Source organism: Myodes glareolus, chromosome 2 (genome assembly GCF_982192425.1).
Source record: "Myodes glareolus chromosome 2, mMyoGla1.1, whole genome shotgun sequence".
In the NCBI taxonomy this organism is placed as follows: Eukaryota; Metazoa; Chordata; class Mammalia; order Rodentia; family Cricetidae; genus Myodes; species Myodes glareolus.
This window is the reverse complement of record NC_142027.1, coordinates 123,876,384-123,897,807: the sequence shown is the minus strand read 5'-3', so window position 1 is coordinate 123,897,807 and position 21,424 is coordinate 123,876,384. Positions and strand designations below refer to the sequence as shown.

The following is a 21,424-nucleotide window of genomic DNA, read 5'->3' as shown; positions in this document are numbered from 1 at the left end:
TTTTGAGAAAACCATTTTTATTATCACTGCTCAGCTTGTGTGTGCAGATTATGTACCAAATGGCCAGATCTTCTAAAGAACTTCTACATAACATTTCTTTTATGTTTCAAGAGATGAAAATAACTGTACAAGGTTAAGTACAAAAGTACACAAGACAGCGGACACGAGAAAAATCTATGTATGAGATTTTATCCCACCCGAAGCTTTAATATATTTGAAAAGTAGAATTCATGAACTAAAAAATATTGTCCTTCTATATTCCTGTCAAGTTTAATGGAAGTGGGTTTAACCTGATTACAACACTAACACCAGTATCACTGATCTGATATTTACAAAAAATCGTATTTTTCAATAAATTAAAGTCAATGCAACACCCATGCAAGCTAGAATACTAGCTGTTTGGTGAACAAGGACCTGACATCAGAACAAGTCTTTAAAGTCCCAAACTGATATTTTTCAAACTGTATCCATTCCACGCATTGAAGAGGTGAAACCCAAACCCATTCCTCTTTGTGTGTGGGTTTGTGATCTTGCCATTTCATACTGAGCATCAAGATTTCGAAAAACTTCTTCTTGTTGCTTCAGAGTCTTGTAACTTTCTTCATCAACTGAACTACAGCCAGCTTCGTCTTCACTCTAAATATCATGCAAAAAAAATTTAATTTTTAACCTTTATATTATATACTGTACACCACGTGCATGAAGTGTTTGCAGAGGCCAGAAAAGTGTTGTTGCACCGAGGACTGAAATTACCAACAATTATGAACTACCATGTGGTGCTGAGACTCAAATAAGTCCCCTAGGAGAAAAATTGTGTTTAATAGCTAACCCATCTCTCCAGCAACAGACATAAATAAAATAGTAACCTCTACTGTAAGTTATTAAAATACTTTTAAGTGCAAAGATATGTTCTATATATGGAACAGAGCATAATTACAAATAACTTCCTGTTCGCAGTATGGTCAAGATTAGTGTCAGGACCGGGCACATAAAGCCATACATCCAGCAACCACACATGTGATTGCTGAATCACAACCATCTATAGTGTGATCTGATGCCCTCTTCTGTCATTAAGTTGTACATGTAGATAGAGCACTCATATATAAAATAAATATTAAACAAACAAACAACAACAAGCCAACTTAAACTAAACATCTCTTGAATAAAGAACCCATTTCTTTAGATCATTCCAGGTCTTGTATCAAATTAATTCTCTACACATTAATGGTTATGCATTTCTTTTTCTTTGATTTTAAGAGACAGGGTTTCAGGGTTTCTTTGTAGCCTTGGCTGTCCTGGAATTCAAAGATTTGTCTGCTTCTGCCCAAATGCTGAGATTAAAGGAACGCACCTAGATGCTCATAACCTAAAAGAGCATTAGTATTTTCCCAGAAAATTCATTTCTCTTCTTTAAAACTTGCGCAAAAATACCACAAAAGAGATGGGAGGAGGTGGCGCATGCCTTTAATCATAGCACTCAGGTCTACAGAGCAAGTTTCAGGACGGTCAAGGCTATAGAAAAACCCTGCCTCCAATAGCCACAAAGGATGCTTCTACAGCAAAGTATTAGGATCACAGGCTTCAATCAGAGGTCAAGAGTGCTGGGGAGTAGTGATGGTGCACGCCTTCCCTGTGAGTTCCCGAGGCAAGCCTGGTCTATAAGAGCTAGTTCCAGGACAGCTAAGACTGTTACACAGGGAAACCCTGTCTCGAAAAACCAAAGATTGTTAAGCAAGAACTCTACCACTATGGTCAGGTGAGGATATTTACCAAGATCCTATTTCAAAGAACAAAATCAACCAAATGAAGGGTCTACCAACTGAGCTACATCTTCAGTCCTGTTTTAAATTTTTAAATCTACGGCCTTACTAGGTATCCTCACAAGGTATGATCAACAGATATGCCAAAAGTCAGTATTGTCCAACAGTAAGAATGACTATGGCATAGTTATATCTATAGGATTAACTTGGAGAATAGAGATATTCTCAATTAAGTACTTAGAACTGACATATGACCGATATACTTTGAAACTGGAAATCAATGTTGCTGTGAAAATACAAGTTAGGATCAACCCTAAGGCATAACTCACCTTAATGCCCATTAACTTCCTAAATTTGACATTTTGGTCCTTGTTTCCAAAATTCAATTTTTCCCATATTTCAGCAGACTGAGATTTGTCCTGTGAAAAAAAAGCACTGAATTTTAGAATAAGTACAATTTAAGTATATTATGTCATAAATATCACTCAGTAGTAATCCAGGTTGTCCTTTAACTCTTTGGCTAATAGAACTGCCTCATCCTCCCAAGAGCTGGGACTTAAAAGCATGAGCCACCATCCCTGGCTCATAAAATATCTTGATCAAGCTGCTTAGCAACCCACACCTTATAAATGTAATTTGGTTTTCTTTAAAAGCTTTAATTCAAACGAATTAAACATTTTAACATTACAGTACAATATTGCCATCCAAAAAAGACAACTGAGAATCATGCAAATGAGCTACATTTTTTTTTCTAAGTTGGACACACACTCAATTTTACTTATGGCAAAGTTAATCATTATAAACAGGCTCTTGGAAATGACAGTTCACATTCCAAAATGTTTAATGCAATTATCAGCTAGTGGTGAAATGAAAAGACACAAAAACTTACGCCTTCTTTCTTGCCTTGCCAGAGCATTTTCCTCTTTTTTTCTTGCTCAGCAAACTTCATTGGATTCACAGCAGCTGGGTTATAGTAGCTAGGCACAGCTATGCCGGTCTCCGCCAAGGCTTTAGCTTGCAGGGCTGCCATTTGAGCTGCCATAGCTATTTGAGGAGTCACTTGTGTTCCTGACGCCAACAGAGCAGCAACATTGAGAACAGAACCCCCAGTGGCTGCAGCTGCTGAAAAACACCCAATGGATTTTAAAAGACATAAGCTAATTCACACAAAAGTAGTATTTGTATTTACTTATACTTAGAATTTGTAAAAGTGAAAGAATTTTCACCAAATAAGGAAATGTTTGCTAATATATGTTTAATGTGTTCATCAATAGACATTTGTTTATTACTGTTAAAGAAGTACACAAAATAAGGCATGATTACAGTAAAATGAAGTATAGAACCAGTAGAAATTTCTGTGTGTGTGTGTTTTCTTCAAGATAGGGTTTCTCTGTATAGCTCTGGCTGTTCTGGCATCTGCTTTGTATACCAGGCTGGCCTCCAACTCAGAGATCAGACTGCCTCTGTCTCCTGAGCGCTGGGATAAAAAAGTGTGTGCCACCTAGCCCAGCACCAATTTTAACTAAAACATTTAGAAAAATTTAGAAGGAGGGCACTGTTCACACCCAAAAAATGGTATTGTCAAATCTAGGGAAGGGCCAGATTCTTCTAAAGTAAGTTGCCAATGTAGAACATAGAGCAGATGTGAGCTGTCCTTCTGTATGCGTTGCTTTTATTGGTTAATGAATAAAGCTGCTTTGGCCTATGGCAACGCAGAATATAGCCAGGCTGGAAGAGATATATATAGAGAGTAGGTGAGGTCAGGCAGAAAGGCAACCAGAAACTTTTTGGATAGATATGGGTTAATTTGAGATATAAGAGCTGACTGGGGGGGGGGGGGCTGGAGAGATGGCTCAGTGGTTAAGAGCATTGCCTGCTCTTCTAAAGGTCCTGAGTTCAATTCCCAGCAACCACATGGTGGCTCCCAACCATCTGGAATGAGGCCTGGTGCCCTCTTCTGGCCTGCAGGCATACACACAGACAGACAGAACACTGTATACATAATAAAAATAAATAAAAAAAAAAAAAAAAAAAAAGAGCTGACTGGGAATATGCCTAAGTCATCGGCCAAGCAGTGTTGTGATTAATATAGTTTTGGTGTGATTATTCAGATCTGGGTAGCTGGGAAATGAACAAGCAGTCTCCATTTACACAGAGCTGCCATCTTCAAAAAGTATTCTTGGCTAGATGGTGGTGGCACATGCCTCTAATCATGGCACTCAGGGAGGCAGAAGTAGGCAAGTCTCTGAGTTTGAGAACAGCCTGGTCTACAGAGTGAGTCCCAAAGCTATATAGTGCTGATAACTGCTGAGCTGGCTCCTCACCCCTCATCTTGTTTCAAGATCGGGTCCTACTATGTAACCCTCCCTGACTAGCTTGGTACTTGGTATAGAAACTATGTTGGTAACAAACTCAGACCACCTTTATTGTCTCCTGAGTAGTAGGAGAAAAGGCCCAAGGCACCATCCCCTGCCAGGATACAGTGCTCTTAAAAATTTTTCCTACACCTTATGTTTTTGCATAGTTTTGCTCCGGCTGGCTTTGAATTTGCAGGGAGCCTACAGATTACTTATAGCACACCAAATATAGTTCGCTCTAAAACTTCTTAAGCTAATATTATAGAAAGTCAGCTGTGGAAGTTCATTAACAAGGATAACCATTATGTAGTTATCAAAAAACTACCCTCTCGTAAGTCAGTGAGACAGCTTGTGGGTAAAAAAAAACAAAAAACCACCTGACTACCACAGTATGGGAAGAGGAAGAGAACTGATCTACACATGGCATCTGAGTGCTTATTTACACTGAACATGCATACACACACACGTTTTTTACACCACGCAATTCATACCTGCAGCCATTTCTTGTTGTTTTTGCTTTTCAACCATTTCCTTTTCTCGTTGTTCTTGTAATTTCTTTGCCCTTTCCAATCTATCAAAAACAATGTAAAACAATTTGGTGTAAAACCAGTATGTACCTTCATGTACATAAACATTTTACATACAAAACATTAAATTAATAAATATTATATTCCCCCTACTAAGATTAGAGTCAGTAATGAGCATATCAATACAATTCTCAAAACAACTTTTGAGAAAGATGGGAGGTGACTTATGCTGTCTGTGCTGGCCTCGAACTTCAGGGCTATAGCAGGCCAGGGACGCAAACTTTGCTATATTCATCTAAGTAGCATATGCCAAAATAATATTTTGAAACTTCTGTCACTAGCCTTGAACTCTGACACTCCTGTCTCTACCTCACCAACACCGGACTGGTTGTGCAACGATGACTATTCCTAAGTAATTTCTGAATTGGTGAAAGCAAAATTTTTACAAGTATCCTTTCACTCCAACCCCAAATCTTATGTTACTATGGCAACACAAACATCACTCAGAAGATTAAAGCAGAATTACTTGGTAAAACCCTGTGTAGAAAAACCAAAACATCCAGATTCTGAGGTTGCACCATGTCTTTAGACCCAGCAGTTGGAAGATACAAGACCTCAGTGAGTTCAAGGTCAGTCTGGGCTGACAATAGTTCTGGGAAGCCAGCACTTATCCTGTCTTTAATTAATAATAATAATAATAATAATAATAATAATAATAATAAATGTCTCCAATTTCTGTCAGTGCTAGCTATGAAAGCAAAGATAAAATTAAAGACTTTTATAGCACATACTGGTGCTAGATAAATTATAGTGCATGTTTAAGTGATAAAATATTTATAATACACCGCATAGGGAACCTGGACAAAAACAGTCTATTTTATATTCAAATAAGGGATCAGCATAATCTTGAGTTTAGAAGATGATATGCAAAAACTCTTCTTTACAATCTACTAAACAAACAGGACAAACTAAATCAAGAAATTTATGGTTAGCAAGGAAATTGATAACATGAAATAAAAATTTCAATACAAAACAAAAATTAATTAAAGAATTAATTATACACTAAATTGCCATGGTTGGTTAAATTAAATTTCTACATAGATAATAAGTAGTATCACTCAATTTTTGAAACAGAAACCTATCAAATGTTACATCTTATTAAGTTAGTTCAAGGAAAGGTTATCTTCTGGTTTTGAGACACACAGGCAATGTATTATAGTGATACCAAACAGGCATTTGCAATTTTTCCTTTCAAAGAGTGTCTCACATAGTCTTGGATGGCCTCAAACTCAGGTAGTGATAATGATCTTAAACTTAGACAATTCCTGCTTCTACTTACTATCCAAATGCTAGGATTAGGTATGTGCCACAACTGACTTTAGGAAGGGCTGAGGAATTCAGGACTTATGCATTCCAGGACAGCTATTTTCTCAGCAGATACTAGTTTTAACAAGCACTTAAATTTACGAAAAGATGTTTACAACCTATAATCCTTGATGTTGCCCTAAAACTTTCCATGTAACCCAGTTGCCTCAAACTCAGCAATCTGCCTGCCTCTGTCTTCTGAGTACTGGGATTGAAGGTGTGGACCAATACACTTTAATCGTTTCTTTTCGAGAGTTTTCTATGTACCTGTAACAACAAAATCACTGATAATCTAAACCAAACGGTTTGATGGTAATAACTTTTCTTTTAGTTTTTTGAAATAGGTATTGCGTAAGCCTAACATTGCCCTCAAAATATGTAGCCAAGAACAACTCTGACCTCCTGATCTTCCTACTGCTCAGTGCAAGGACTGTAGATAAGCACTAAACATATCTACCCTAAAACTTTACGTAAGAAAGAGTGTATCTTCAATGCTTAGAAGTAAGTTAATAAACAATTATCTACTAGATTTTTCAACACTGTTGCTCTAAACAAGCCAACTATTGGTTGATTGGTTGCACGTGTGGGGCCATTGCAGGTCGAAATCAACTCCATTCACTAAGGTGAACGGATGAAGACGGGGTGAGCTCACACCTTTGCTGCTGCTGCTGTTCAGTGGAGTTTCTGCCAGGCTGGCTTCACAGGGCAGCAGCACATCAGGTTACACTGTGATAACTGTATTTTTATAATGAAAAAAAATACAAACTCAATTTTGTAAGAAAAAAAAAACCCAAATCCAAAAATATAGTTTTCAGAATATGCAAAAAATAAGTGCTTGGCTTTTGGCTTCCCAAAGCAACTCCTTGGCCCCTGCATATTTCTGACACAGACCTGCTCTAATGTGGCCACACAACCGCCCAACACTCAAATAGAAACCTCGGAAACGCAACATTCTGGCTACACTACAAATTGGCTTATTGTGCATCTACTAAAACTATAATCTAGTGACAGAATTCTCAGTGTTCAGGTCTTTTGTTTTAAGGGGAAAAAAGTAAAGTAAAAGACAACCGAGGTTTCCTGAATGATTTGAAACTCAAAGTTTTCAAATGCAAACAAGACATTTCAATGTTTCTTTCATGGGGCGACGATGGTAAAAACAACAGATAATTACAAAGGCAAAAACTTCTCAGTCTTCCTACATGCGTAAATTAAGAACTAATGACACAAACCCCAAATTAAAAACCTACGTGGATTGTTCCGCATCACAAATGTGCAACAGCATTTATGGGGGTGTGGTGTTGGTAAAGAATTATCCTCTGAGTTAAGAGTATTCATTTGTCTACACCATTGACAGTTACTAGAAAAAGAAATAAAATGACTTTAAATGAAAAAATTCACATACCTCCTAGCTAAAGCTTCCTGGGCGTCCATCGCTGTGTTTCTACCTCTGAAGGGAGGTGGACTAGGTGTCCGGCTTAGGCTTCTGCTAAATCTTCTTGGTTTTTCAATTCTCTTTTTTCTATCTCTGAAATAACCAGCATTTTATGTCCCATTATAGTCACAGAATAATTATCAATAAAAAACCAATTTTCTCTAGATAGCCCAACAAAGATCAAGAGATATATCAAAAAAAGAGTAAAGGTTTTCTAACAAAAATCTGCATGCATGCCTGTGCACTATTTACATGCCTGGTGAAAGGCCAGAAGAGGACATTAGGCCTCTTGGAATGGGAGTTCCAGATAGTGTGAGCAGCCATTAGTGCTGGGCTTCGAACAAGAGCAGTCAGTGCTCTTAACCACTGAGCAACCTTTCCAGTATCAATTTACATCCTGCATGTTAGTATGTAACAATAAGGATTCAAATATTCCTACTATTTTAAGTTGAATTATTAATGTTTCAGATAATAGTTATTAACTGCTAAAATAGGAACGTGTAACGGAAAAAGTATCATCTGATGGGTGTAGAGATGGTTCAGTGGTTAAAAGCAGCAGTTCTTTAGGATGACTGAAGTTCAGTTCCAAACATGCATGCTGGGTGGCTCACAAGTACTTGTAACCCCAGATAAAGGAAATCTAATGCTCTTCTGGCCTCCACTTGGAAGAAGTATGTAGGTTCTTGTGCTCAATGATAAGCAGGAAAGAAACCAGAAATGTTAAACACACAAGACTGTTCCTCCCAGGAAAACATACCCATTTTCCACCCAGAAGGCTAAGAACAGACATGGTTAATACCCTGGTGAGTTCTGGGCCATCTGTATGGCCAGGCAACACCAACTTCTCCAGACCCTTACCTTGAGCCTATTTATCTCAGTCAAGCAAAGTACTATCCTCCTACATACCCTTCACTGTTTACCATGAGGTTGCTTCCTTAATCTACAAAACCTATTTTCATGAAGATGTCACTTATACGAGAGTTTCAACATAACCATTTCTTAAGCTTTGCTGTGTACATCGATTGTGTTAATTATCAGCAGGAAGCATTCTTTTCCTCAAACTGTGCTACGCTTAAATATGCCTAAAATAAACTACTGGGCTCTAGACCCTCAAAGTTTGACCAAAACCAGCTACTGAGCCATGATGAACTGCACTGACTTCTTGACCTTTGCAAATGGACAACCTGCTGGTCATGGTGTTTGAAGAGACCCCACCATCTGCTGACATCTTCATATAAGGGAAGCACATACCCAAACACAAAACAAATCTTAAAAAAATAAGGGAGAGAGGGTCACTGAACTGGAAACATAAGAAACAAAGAGAACTAACTGCTTGAAAGGCAATTGGAAAATGAGTTACAACGGACTATATTTAGGAATGAACACACACACACACACACACACACACACACACACACACACACAATTGATCTAGAAACCCTGAATTTGAAGTAGGGAGAGGAAGAGTAAATAGGGTTTAGAGGAAAGGGTAGATAGAAATGTTAACTAAAATAAAATCCCAAAACTACAAAAACAAACATTGCGTTAAAAAAAAAATCCAGTATTTGGGAAGAGTGGCTAGATGATTTCTATGAGCTTAAGACCAGCCTGGACTACAAATTCCAGGATACCCAAGGGTAAGAGCTAAAAACGACATAGAAAGAAAACCCTTTCCAAAAAATAAAACAACACACACACACACACACAAAACAAATTTTTAATTCCAGAAACCATGGCGAGGCAAGGGCTACAGGGAGACCCAAAGAAGGAAGCTGGCTCAGCGACAAACAAACAGTATTCACCATGAATGCACCTGAATTCAAACTTCTACTACTCATCAAAAAAGCTGGGCATGGCTATAACTCTTAGCATTTGTGATTGTGGGAGAGGAAGATCCCAGGAGCTTGCAGGTCACCCTAGCTGAGTCTGTGTAACAAAAAATAACGAAGAACAATAAAGACACCGATACCCCCCCTTTACAAATGTGCAACACATGCACATACTCCAGTAGCTAGAAAGGACCTCCATGGATAAGAACACTTGCTATGCTACTCTAGCAAAGGATCTGGATTTGGTCCACAATCACCCTTAACTCTAATTCCAAGGGATATGATGGTCCTCTTTTGACCCCAGGTACCATCCATGCAGGCAAAACAGACACATCAAACAGGTAAATTAGGAGACACAAAACCCAAATGATCCAATAGTATTCAGTATTAAACGTGATAAAAAAAAAAAAAGGAACATTACTGCTGGATGTGTAGTCAAATGCCTTTCAAAGTTACAGAGAAAATCTGTCTCAAAAAAAACCTCAAAACTCCAAACCAAACAGAAAGATCATAATAAACTTAGGTAACTAACACTTTCAGATCATACACTGTGTAAGAATGTTTACAGAAATTCCTCCCTTTTGTGCAAGGCACAGAACCCATAAAGAATACTAAAGCAAGCCCACAGACACACACCTACCCCAACTCTACATTTATTTTTATTGATGAGATAATGATTTAAAATATTTTAGATCAATCAGTAAATAATTTGCACTGTACTCCTGAAAAAAGATAAGTAGTAAAGAGCAGGCTCTACTTTATTCTTGGGAAAAAAACACTTACCGACTTCGACTCCTTGATCTGCTCCTGCTTCTAGTCCTATGCCTGTGTCTGGATCTTGATCGAGAACGTGTTCTAATCCTTCGTTTTCTATCCCGGCTTCTAGATCTTGACTTCTTCCTGTCTCTGCTTCTGGATCGAGACTTTTTTCGATCCCTACTCCTGGACCGAGATTTCTTCCTCTCCCTGCTTCTACTTCGATGGCGCCTGAAATTCAAGTGCATAAACTTTTAATTGCTCATAGTTCTCCTTTTCCATTAAAGTTTATTTATCATGTACAGTGTTCTGTTTACACACATCCCTGCAGACTAGAAGAGAGCACCAGAGCTCATTACAGATGCTTGTGAGCCATCATGTGGTTGCTGGGAATTGAACTCAAGACCTCTGGAAGAGCAACCACTGCTCTTAACCTGAGTCATAGTTCCAGTCTCAGTTGTCCCCCTTTGTAAGGACAGGTCTTACTACATATCCCAGGAAGACCTTAAACTTAATTTAAACTCCTCCTTAATTCCTGATTGCTGAGATTGTAGACAAATGTAACCACACCAAGAACATAATTGTACTACTACTGTATATCTTATAAAGTGGTTAAACAAAACAAATACAATCAAGACAGCAAAAACAAAACAAAAACCTAAAGAAACAAATCTGCACTGCTTATAGGATAGGAAAAAGGATTTCTTTACACCCAGTCATTTTGGCAGCTACTTTTTGGTTGGGCTCTATCCAACCATGGCTTAAAGGAGGACCAACATTTGAATTAGGGGAAAAAAAACTCTGCTGTAGTTGGATTCACTTTAATGTTAATCTGTTATAAAAGAACAAATCACATGTGTGATTTGACTCCGGCGTGCAAATGGTCATTCTTGCCAACCTCTCAGCTTTGGCTTAACTTTAAATAAAATTTTATGCCACATTCAGCAAAACTGGCATTCTTCACTATAATAGTAAAAATACTGAACTGGGCACATGAAAGTTACAACAGAGCATATGCACTGGCTGTTAATGACCCAGTTGCTCCTGATGTCACGAAAAACACAATACAACAAATGAGTAAAAGTAAACTACAACATTTTAAAACAAAGGTTTTTCAAAACTTATTGTAATTGACCCTGATTTCAAACATCGGCTCCTCAAAACCAAGCAAATCCCCACAATGGAGTCGGAGAAATGGCTCAGTTCTCTTGTAGAAGATTCACAACACCCTACACGTAACAGTTTCAGGGAATATAATGCTCTTCTACCCTCCATAGGTTCCAGTCACACAAGCGATACACACACACACAAAGGTTAAACACCCATACACATTAAAACAATGCCGAGCAGTGGTAGCATGCGCCTTTAATTCCAGCTCTCGGGAGGCAGAGACAGGAGGATCTCTGTGAGTTTGGGGCCAGCCTGGTCTACAGAGTAAGTTTGAGTACAGGCTCCAATGCTACAGAGAAACCCTATCTTGAACAACAAAGCAACAAACAACCCAATTTGGATCGTGACTCCATTTTCCAAAAACTGTTTTACTGTGACTAAATATTATAATGCGATGTTGAGTCAAGCACATCAAACTAGTTCAGTGTGGTATTGTTTGTATGCCAACAATCCCAGTACTGTAAAGGAACACTGGGAGACGATTGTCTAGTGGTGGAGCATACCTTTAACACCAGCTTGACTGAGCCGAGTACAGCCAGAAGTTTGTGGGCAATGGAAGCCATACAGTGAGTCAGTTACAGAGTAAATCTTGATTAAGAAAGCAAGAAACTTTTAAAGAGAGAAACAAACAAACACCAAAAAATCCCAGTCAGCTGGTGGTGCACGCCCTTAATTGCACCACTCAGGAGGCAGAGGCAGGCAAATCTCTGAATTAGAGGCCAGCTTGTTTTATAAAGTAAATGTCAATAGAGAAATCCGATCTCAACTATCCCACCTCCAAGCCCCCGCCAAAAAAGAAAATGTAGAACAAAATTAAAAACATTCCACACAAATCTTACAATGTCTTTGGCTTAAGACAGTTTAACAATTTAGCCTTAAAAAATTTCTTTATTCAATGTATATTGTGGTTTTGCATGTATGTCTGTATGAGGATGTTGGATTCCCTGGCACTGGAGCCATTGTGAACTGCCATGTGGGTACTGGGAATAAAACCCTGGCCTTTTGGAAGAGCAGCCATGGCTTTTAACCACCTGAGCCACTTTTCCAGCCCCTACAATGTAACCTTTTCAACACAAGAGAAAAGGTTAAAAGTCATCCAGAGCCACTAATTAAATGTGGTAATCTTTCAGCCTCCTGGGAACCACTTTTGGATTTATGAGAAAGCCCCACAGGGTTTTGGTTCTAGTGCTATAGACATGGCAATTTTCTACTACTGAGGTATATTCTAAGATTCTAAAAGTCTTTAGTTACCAGCTACATTAAGGTAGTTAAGAAATGATTAGTATCCTATTTAAGATTATTTGCATGTAACACTGGGCTAGGAATAACCTACAAGTTGAAGGTACTGGAAGGCACCACACTACAACACCCAAATTAGTTACCTTTCACGAGACCTAGATCTTGAGTGACTTCTGCCTCGTGATGACTTCCTTTCTTTGCGTTTGTGTCTGTCCTCACCATTTTCAGATGAATTTAATCGCTCTCTTCCTTTGTCAGAAGAATGTTCTTTATCATTGTGCTCCTCAGACTTATGTCTCTTAGAGGACTTATCTTTGGATTCATGTCTTCTTGCCTGTTTTAACAAGAAGTTGGTTCTTTCAGGAAAATAGTGCAACAAAAAGAGTTAGTATGGGTAACAGTAAACAAAAATGTTGTGATGCAACATTAGTAACCTTAGGAACGTGTGGCAAACAATTTTATCTAGCTTCATATCACCCAAATGTTGCATATGTAATTACAATTTTCTAATTAAGACACAAAAGTTCAGTTTGTTCCCTAAGTATTTTAAAAACGATTTAGAAAACAGATACTGAAAAGTTGTAGTTCAAGTGGATTCCTCATTTAAAAAAATTAACAAAACCCATTCTAAATCCCATGAATTATTAAGTTTAAAAAATAGGGTCAGATGCAGTGACATATACCTTTAATGTCAGCACTAGGGAGACAGAGCACGGGAACATCTGAGTTGGAAACCAGCTTGGGCTATAGAGAAAACCCCGTCTCAAAATAAAAAACTACCGACTACCTCCTAACCACAAAACAAAAAACCCCAAAACAAACAAACAAAAACAAAATGGAAAGGAGAGACATAGCTCAGTAGTAGAGCTAGCATACTTAAAGTCTTAGGTAATCTCCAGTAATATCAAAAAGAGAAATAAGCAAGGAGCTATCAGGTAAAAACACAAAACAATGCTTCACAAAATGCACTGCAAATGAAGCAACAAAGTATACTTAACAAAAAGGTAATACTTTCCACTATTTCAAATTTGCAGAATAGCAATGTCCCCCTTTAACTAACCATATTTCTTTCCACATTCTCTCCAAAAGACCTATCTTTCAATGTCTGTTTGCATCAATCCCAACAGGCTTACAGATGTTGTAAAGCTGTAAGGTTTAAGTGTAAGATTACACTGTATGAACCTAGGGTCGAAAATAGTATCTACCATTTTTAATTGAGAACAAAAAAAAGTAAACCAGGGGTAACAATTCCTATGTCACCATAAAATATATACTGTGAACTTAAGTGTATGATTAAATCTCAACCACTCAATGTCAAACTTGGAAGTATTATGTATCTCCTAACCCAAACTTGAGAAGTACATCTTGTATTTAAAGCTTAAATCCCACATATCTCAGAGTAATTAAACTTAAATCTAAGAGAAACTCAGATCCTCTAAGCTTATTTCCCATTTCATATAAACAAGAGGTGAAAACACAAAGCTGCAACTCATCTGGGCTTGGACCCATCCATTGCTGCTCAGGCCACCACTTCTCCACTGTAACAACATGGATAGTTCCCACAATAGGTCAAAGCATATTTCTTTTAACTAGAGGTTAACTTTAAATACAAAGTCAAATAAGTGGAGTCAATGGAACATGCACAATGCTATATCTGAAAATGATCATAGTGACTTTTATTTTGTAGGAAAAAAAAAGAGAGACCTGGAGACACAAGCTAAACCTTAGTTTCATGACCAGTTCTCTATAATATGACCTCAGAACTTTCTCAACTTTGTCATATAGTAGCAGACTAGAAAAGCTTTAAATGGTCAAATTTCCAGAAACTTTAAGAGTGTAAAACCAGTTTTCAAACATAACATTACTATTAATTTCATAAAACATTAAACCCTTAAGTGATTTAAGATATATTTAAGGGAAATAGGAGTTTGAATGACTAATAGTTACCTTATCATGAAGTAGGCTTATTATTTTGCTATCTGAGTCTGCAGCGTCTTCAGTTCAGTCTCTTCGCGCATTAGCACGCTGAGTATGATTTATTATAGAAATGTTATCATGTGAGCTAAACAAAATAGTCATTTTCACAAAAACTCTCCTAAATTAAAAATGTAACAGAGCTTCCATTAGGGGAAGAGGTGAAGTCCCTGCCCATATTTGTTTTAGGAGTCCCTTGCCCAGCCCCCTGAGGCTCTTTTTTCTTTCTCACTGCTAATCTCTTCCTGGGTAGCTCAACTTCTTAGGTGAGTGAGGCAAGCTAACTTCTACATAGTACAGCTGCGGCCTTTGTTTTCCTAAGGCTTTACTGTAAATGTCACCTCTCCAAGTGTCCCTCACATTTTTGCTGCAATAGTTTAAGGTTTATAGGTCTAGTTTCACTAAAGAAAAGAAAGGAAACTCAGTACGGGTGGGGGGAAAGCAGCCCACAAATACAGTATCAATAAAGATGACTGATACTTAAAAATCCTGAGCAGTTGTCGAGGATAAGGAGACCTGGGACCTCAGATTAATGGAAGCTCTGTATCACAGGCCTAAAAATCCAGCTTATTCTTCATATGATATTTTTATTGTGAATATTTTCACAATATAATAAAAGTTAATAGATTTTTGAAGGCACTTTTTATATAAACAACTATCTCCTTGAAAAATGATGAATCCAAATCATGCTTATTTTAAAACCCAAATAACCTTTTAAATTTCAAGCTTTGGTACTTACCTTGACAATGGCAAATAGTCACACAAACATTTCTACCAGACACTTTACAAGAATTTTAAAGTACCTATTCACTACAAAGTGTTAATTACCTCTTTGCTCCTGCTCCTGCTCCTGTGTTTTCTTCCTTCATTATCTGTGAACACACAAAAAAACCCACAAATACATAAAGATATACAAACATCTTAAACACAAACTACAACAATGTAACAATAAAAAAGTCAGTAGTACAGGATTTTCATAACAAGGCCCAGGGTTGAATAAAAGAGGGAAAAAAGCCAATCAAAACAATCACTTCCTAAATTGCTAGTCAGGGCTATCATGTATCTTTCAAAGACTACATTTATTTTTAGCATCTTTTTATTTTTATTTTGAAATAGAATGACTTTATATTATTACCCTGACTGGCCAGAGACTGGAACTCGCTATGCATAACAGGTCTGTCTCTGCACCATGCCTGGCCAGTTTATTACTGCTATGAGTCCATGTGTGTGGGTCAGAGGAATAGGCTCCCCCTTTCACCGTCATGGAGGTTCCGAGTGTTGAACTTCGGCCATCAGGCTTGCACACATGTGCCCTCACCACACTAAGCCATCTTACTGGATGTCAATTCTTGACCTTCACATCCCTGCTCTCACATACAATACACCACACATACTAAATACGCATTCATATGTATACATGAATGTGTATGTGTGCACATAAATAAAAAAATAAACAAGACTGGGTTACATTTGACCTGATTTATAGTCAAAAGAATGTTAGCTAGAAATTTTCATTTTTCTTTTTTAAAAATATTTATTTATTTATTATGTATACAATATTCTGTCTGTGTGTATGCCTGAAGGCCAGAAGAGGGCACCAGACCCCATTACAGATGGTTGTGAGCCACCTTGTGGTTGCTGGGAATTGAACTCAGGACCTTTGGAAGAGCAGGCAATGCTTTTAACCTCTGAGCCATCTCTCCAGCCCCATTTTTCTTTTTTTTTTTTTTTTGAGGCAGGATTTTATGTACTCCAGAATGGATTTAATTTTTGATCATCCTGCAATGTCACATCGAGCTTGAAAATGTTCAGTTTAAATGTGATCACAATGTCCAACAGATTTAAACATACTAAAAGAAAAAATCTTAAAAATCATCTACATATACAAGTAATAGCTCCACTCACAACTTTTAAACTAACTGCTCTTCTGTTTCTCACTTTGCAATGTTAGGTTCTTACGTAGGCGAGGCACTCTACCAAAGTCACCCCAGTTCTGCTTGTTTGCCTTCTTTCTCAAAATAGGGTTCCTTTGTGTAACAGCTCTGGCTGTCCTGAAACTAGCGCTGTAGACCAGGTTGGCCTCGAACTCACAGAGATCTGCCTGCCTCTGCAGGGGATTAAAACCGTGCTCCAGCTCCTGCTTTCTTTAAATCGCAAAATGTTATGCCTTCAACACTAGTTATTTTCCTTTGATTATAGAGACACTGTCTCACTATTTGGCCTAGGCTGGCCTGGAGCTACTATGCAGTCCATGCTGCCCTTGTATGTAGCACTGCAGGGCTTGCGGTATAATGAAATGACAGGGACTACCAGGCAGAGTACTGGACTCTAACCTTGGTGCTGGATGGAAAAAAAATCCTCCCCTGTAGCAGTTACAACTCAGTACAAAGTGTACAAAGTTAAAGTGTGTTAAATACATTCAGAATATCACATTCCTTACCTGATTTCCGTTTTCTTTCTCTTGACCTTGACCGTGACCTTGAATAGTGATGTTTTGAGGTTCTAGGAGAAATAGATACATCTGACTGTTCTTTTTTCTTTTCTCTATCTGGGGATGTCTTTTCTGGAGCTAGTCCGTCTTTTTCTGTATCAGTAGCCTAGAAGTTAAAAATAAGAATCATCAAAATTTGTAACTGCATTTCCAATGTCTCTTGGTTTTTAAAGGGGCAAGGGACGAAGACAGTTGTGTTTTACCAGAAAAGAAAGCCAATACCCAAACACGGCTGATTTCCAAGTGGACAGATATATGTGTAGTAAAGTAACAGATGTAATACAGTTCTTGGTATTTCCAATAAATATTTAGACTATAAAACTTTAGATGTGTGAATTAAATGTGCTTACTTGCCAGTAATCAAATCACTGTTCATTATTAAAAAGCTATCTAGAAAAAGCTGTTAAAAGGTTTAAATTACTTAGAACTATAAGATATTAAAGCAGCATAGGGAGCATTTCTAGATTATAAAAGAATAAGTAGAAAATTACCTTACCTGAGAACCTAATTAACCTTCTTTAATGAAAATATCCCCTTGGCACAGAGGTACAGCAAAACATGTTCTGCCTCTCCGTATTTATGCTCTGGGCTATGGAAACATCAAGCCGTTTCCATGTTAAAGCATTTTATAGGCAATATTACAATATAAATTTTATTTTGCAGTGCTAAGGAGTAAACCCAGGGTTTCACGCTTGCTAGGCAAATTCTCTATCACTGAGCTAAATCCCAGCAGTTACAAACTAAAACAAAAAACATGACACACACATTTCCAGAGAACTCTTTACTCAAGGTTTCTATTCATTTTCTAGTTTGCAGAAGGCCACCTATCTTCTGTATTCCTAACAGCAACCAGCAGAGACGCCCATGAATAAATGTTCAAGATATGAATTTCAGTTGCATCTCCTCACTAAAATTATTTCTGGTTGAAGATGTAGGTCAGTAGTAGAAGCGTTTGCTCCAAGTTCTGTCTTAAATCACCAGTGCTGGGGAAAAAAATTCCATCCACCACCAACCCAGTTTCTGAGAACTGTGCGATTCAAATAATCTCACCACAGAATTCCCGCAGAAGGGTGGGAATGAGGCATAACAGTACTAATGCAAGAACACTAGAACATTTTAATTAAAAAGAAAAGTACTGCCTGGTGGTGGCAGCACACTTTAATTCCGTCCAGCACTGGAGAGACAGAGATAGGTGGTGGATCTCTGAGTTCAAGGCCTGCCAGAACCAGAGGACAGGCAAACACGCACAAAAGAAATTGATGAACTGATTTAAGCTGGACTAATTGAAAGTATCTTATTTTCAAGGACACACTAAAGCCCAAAAATTCCCTTGAACTGAACTTGAAATTCCCGATACATGCCATCAAGCCCAACATTCGGTTGAATTGGTAAGAGGCACTAGAAACAAGCAGATCTGAACCATAAGCAGTGGAGTGGTAGGTATCTGACTGGAGCAGGCAAGGAAAATGAACCTGCTCACCTGGTGAACATATGCCTAAGGACAGGAGCTGGCAAACAACATTATTTTTCTGCACAACTCTTGTACACTTTTCTTTCTTTTTGAGACAAGGTATCCCTATGTAGCCCTGACTGGCCTCAAACTCAGGTATCTATCTGCCTGCCTCTGCTGGGATTAAAGACTTCTGTCACTTAGCCCATTATAATAATTTTTTTACATTTAAAAAACTTGTTAAAACAAGCAAAAAATATGAAAGGTTGTATATCACCCATAAAACCTTAAGTATTTACCAGCTGCTCCTTTCCTCCAAGTGTTTACCAATCTGACTTATGACTTCAGAGGGAAAATAACTAGTCCCCATCAAGAAGAATCATGATTGACCTTTTTCCCTTGGGAAGATTAGTCCAGAAAATAAGTACCAAAATATAGGAAGCGTATTATTTTACTGGAGTACAAATTTGGGTCAAAAACAATACCAGACTCCGAAAAGGACAGATTTGGGGGCTGGAACGATGGCTCAGCAGTCAAATACACATAATTAGAAGAACAAACTTATAATTGGAGGTCAAATGCATAAATTATGCGCTAAAGTACCATTTGTACCTCAAGAGGAAAAGTAACAGAAAGGAAACAATCAGCTACAGGGGAGTTTCTCATTCCAGTATCCCATACTCTCTTTTTCCAAGACCCGAACTCCGTGCTGAAAAGGCCCAAGAATCAAGGTCAATCTTGCTTTACAGCTGCTACCCAGAAACATTAGCCTACTCCCATAAAATACTGTAATCCTCCTGCCTCTGCTACCTACTAATAATCATATTGCTCTACTATACCATCAACAATGATCCAAACACATTTTTTTCATTCTTGTTCTCACTATCCTTAAAGATAATCTCATACTGACCTAAGATACATTATCTCAATTTAAAAAGTACTTCAGATATAAATCACAGGCATCCCCCACAAATTTTGAGATGATGCCTATGTGTTCACGTTTGCCCTCAGGGCTCTCAATATCCTGCTGCTGCCCCCCAGCTGTTAGGATAACAGCCACGTAGGTCACATTCACTTTTCCTGAGAACCAATACGAGAACCAAGAACCACAGAAATATACAGCATTTAGTCCATTAATGTTTATTTTGCAAAAGACTTAAAAGCCTGGCAAGAGGAACTTTCATATGCAAAACACACTGCAGAATAAAACCCATCTCACCATCACACATGTAATAGCAGGTGTGACAAAAACACGCATTTTATTTTCCTAAGGATATTTACAATACAACAGATAGTAAGCCCAACTAGCAAAATTCCTCAGCTTTACTTCAGTTTAGCAGAAATCCATACATACACTGCTTGTAAACTGACTTCTATTTAGTCACCAGGTCTCCTACAATCTACATCTTGAAACTCCAGATAACTGAAGCACAGCACACAAATCCTTTCCCAGCAAAGGAAGGTATGCAGCAGACTTCATTCTAGGGCAGTTCTCTGGGGGATTGTCTTTATAGTGGAGGGCACTGCAGAAACCAGATATCTGAATTTATTTCACTTAAAATAACGCAACACAAGAAAAACACTACTTTTTACTTGAAATATATTAAGAGGCTGAGAGACACAATTCAAAAGTTATTCCCACATTTTAAAAAAGCTTAACTACCGTTGAAATTCCATAAAAATTATCTGAAATTCAACTAGATATAAAGGGTAGTGAGTTGCAGAAAACTATTTGTACTGTTCTAATTTTAAATATTCCAAGTATCAGGAAGAGCAATCCTTGTCTACAATAAGAAGTTAAAACCTTTCAGTCCGTGAAAGAGAATACATACTGTTCAGAAGAGTATTTTCTCTCTATAACTAGAAACAAAACAATCACAGGATAGTGTGATTCATTAAAAACGGGCATAGTATATCCAAGACAGGCTTCCTGTTCAAAATGGTCACTTAGGTACGGTTTTTAATGTTGTTCCTTTGTTGTTTTCGTTTTTTTGAGACACGGTTTCTCTGTGTTAACAGCCCTGGTTGTCCTGGTACTCCCTCTGTAGACCTCGAACTCAGAGACCCACCTTCCTCTGTCTCCCGGGTGCTGGGACTAAAGGCGTGTGCCGCCACCGCCCGGCTTAGGTACGGTTTTTATATGGGTCAAGTAAAGGGGACTCAAAGAAACAAGGCCCGCGGTTTTCAATAGTAACACGAATCATTATGAAGCACAAGTAAAAGGGAATGGAACTGGATAATTAGATCAATTTTTATTCTTTAAAACAATTCCAGCTCCAACCGAGGTTTACACCGACAAACACCAAGCAAAATTAGGCAAAGTGCCCCATCTCACTAAGGGTTCGTCCAAAAGGATTAGACTGTTTCCTCATACATGATCCCTTAAACAGACTGCCTTTTTGACCCGATACTTTCGAGAGACGACTTCTGGTGTTTTGTTTTTTTTTCCCAGTCGCTTTTCTCCATGGAAGCATAAACTCTGAAGCCCGATCAAGACCCAACACATATCACTTAGTCTGGGGCAACGAGATGAATCCCGCAGTTCGGTGGACTTCTAAAAATGTGGGATGAGGGAAGTGATGAGGAAAGTTCTGGAAAAACAAGCCATTCCCTGCGGCTCCCCACCCCCATACACACTGCCTTACCTCCCCCTCCCTGCAGCAGGAAGCCATGATGGCGAGCGCAGAAAGCGGCCGCGGCGCCATTTTGTCCACACACAAGCGCGGACAACAGCTCCGAGAGCTGGTCACACTGTGTAAAGGAACAAAAAACCAGCCCTGGCTTCACGCTCGAGTTAGTACCTACCGCCATTGTTTTTGAGTCCGGCCGCAAAGGCGGCGCCTCTGCTAGACGCGTTCAACAGTACTGGCCGCCCCGAAGCTTCGCCACAGACTAGATCCTTAGCGCGAGAGACCCGGATGGCACAAAAGGGATGAGGCCTGGCGCGGCGCTCAGCTTGCTGGGAGAAAAAGGGGGTGGTGATAAGAGTTTCTATAACAACGCGGTTCGAGATGGTGATTGGTTAGTCTTTCCAAGGGCGTGGCGTAAATTCAACGAAATGGGTGGGGCCAAGA

The 21,424-nt window shown here is 38.5% G+C and overlaps 1 protein-coding gene across 3 annotated transcripts; it reads right to left on the bottom strand.

Annotated features, from left to right (window-relative positions):
- On the bottom strand, window positions 1-21,314 carry Rsrc2 (arginine and serine rich coiled-coil 2). 3 transcript variants are annotated; one of them, XM_087903645.1, is made up of 12 exons: window positions 21,156-21,303; window positions 17,397-17,489; window positions 16,850-17,006; window positions 15,238-15,281; window positions 14,383-14,460; window positions 12,579-12,791; window positions 10,054-10,257; window positions 7,412-7,534; window positions 4,609-4,688; window positions 2,650-2,882; window positions 2,090-2,179; window positions 1-636 (listed from the first exon to the last, which is right to left on the bottom strand). In XM_087903645.1, exons 5-12 carry the CDS (start codon window positions 14,388-14,390, stop codon window positions 457-459), a joined length of 1,131 nt encoding a protein of 376 aa, XP_087759771.1. In that variant the 5' UTR covers window positions 14,391-14,460; window positions 15,238-15,281; window positions 16,850-17,006; window positions 17,397-17,489; window positions 21,156-21,303; the 3' UTR covers window positions 1-456. The 3 variants fall into 3 exon arrangements, with proteins under 3 accessions (XP_087759771.1, XP_085535356.1, XP_048303229.1); XM_085679230.1 differs by lacking the exons at window positions 14,383-14,460; window positions 17,397-17,489 and having other exon boundaries at window positions 12,579-12,769; window positions 21,156-21,314; XM_048447272.2 differs by lacking the exons at window positions 14,383-14,460; window positions 17,397-17,489 and having other exon boundaries at window positions 2,650-2,879; window positions 12,579-12,769; window positions 21,156-21,314.
- Window positions 21,315-21,424: the final 110 nt, after the last annotated feature.

Excerpts from the sequence above, each read along its gene's own strand:
- Rsrc2 (XM_085679230.1), bottom strand. Across the intron at positions 10,258-12,578 it reads AGATCTAGGTCTCGTGAAAG|GCGCCATCGAAGTAGAAGCA; the intron begins GTAACTAATTTG and ends CTTGAATTTCAG. Across the intron at positions 2,180-2,649 it reads GGCAAGGCAAGAAAGAAGGC|GACAAATCTCAGTCTGCTGA; the intron begins GTAAGTTTTTGT and ends TTTTTTTCACAG.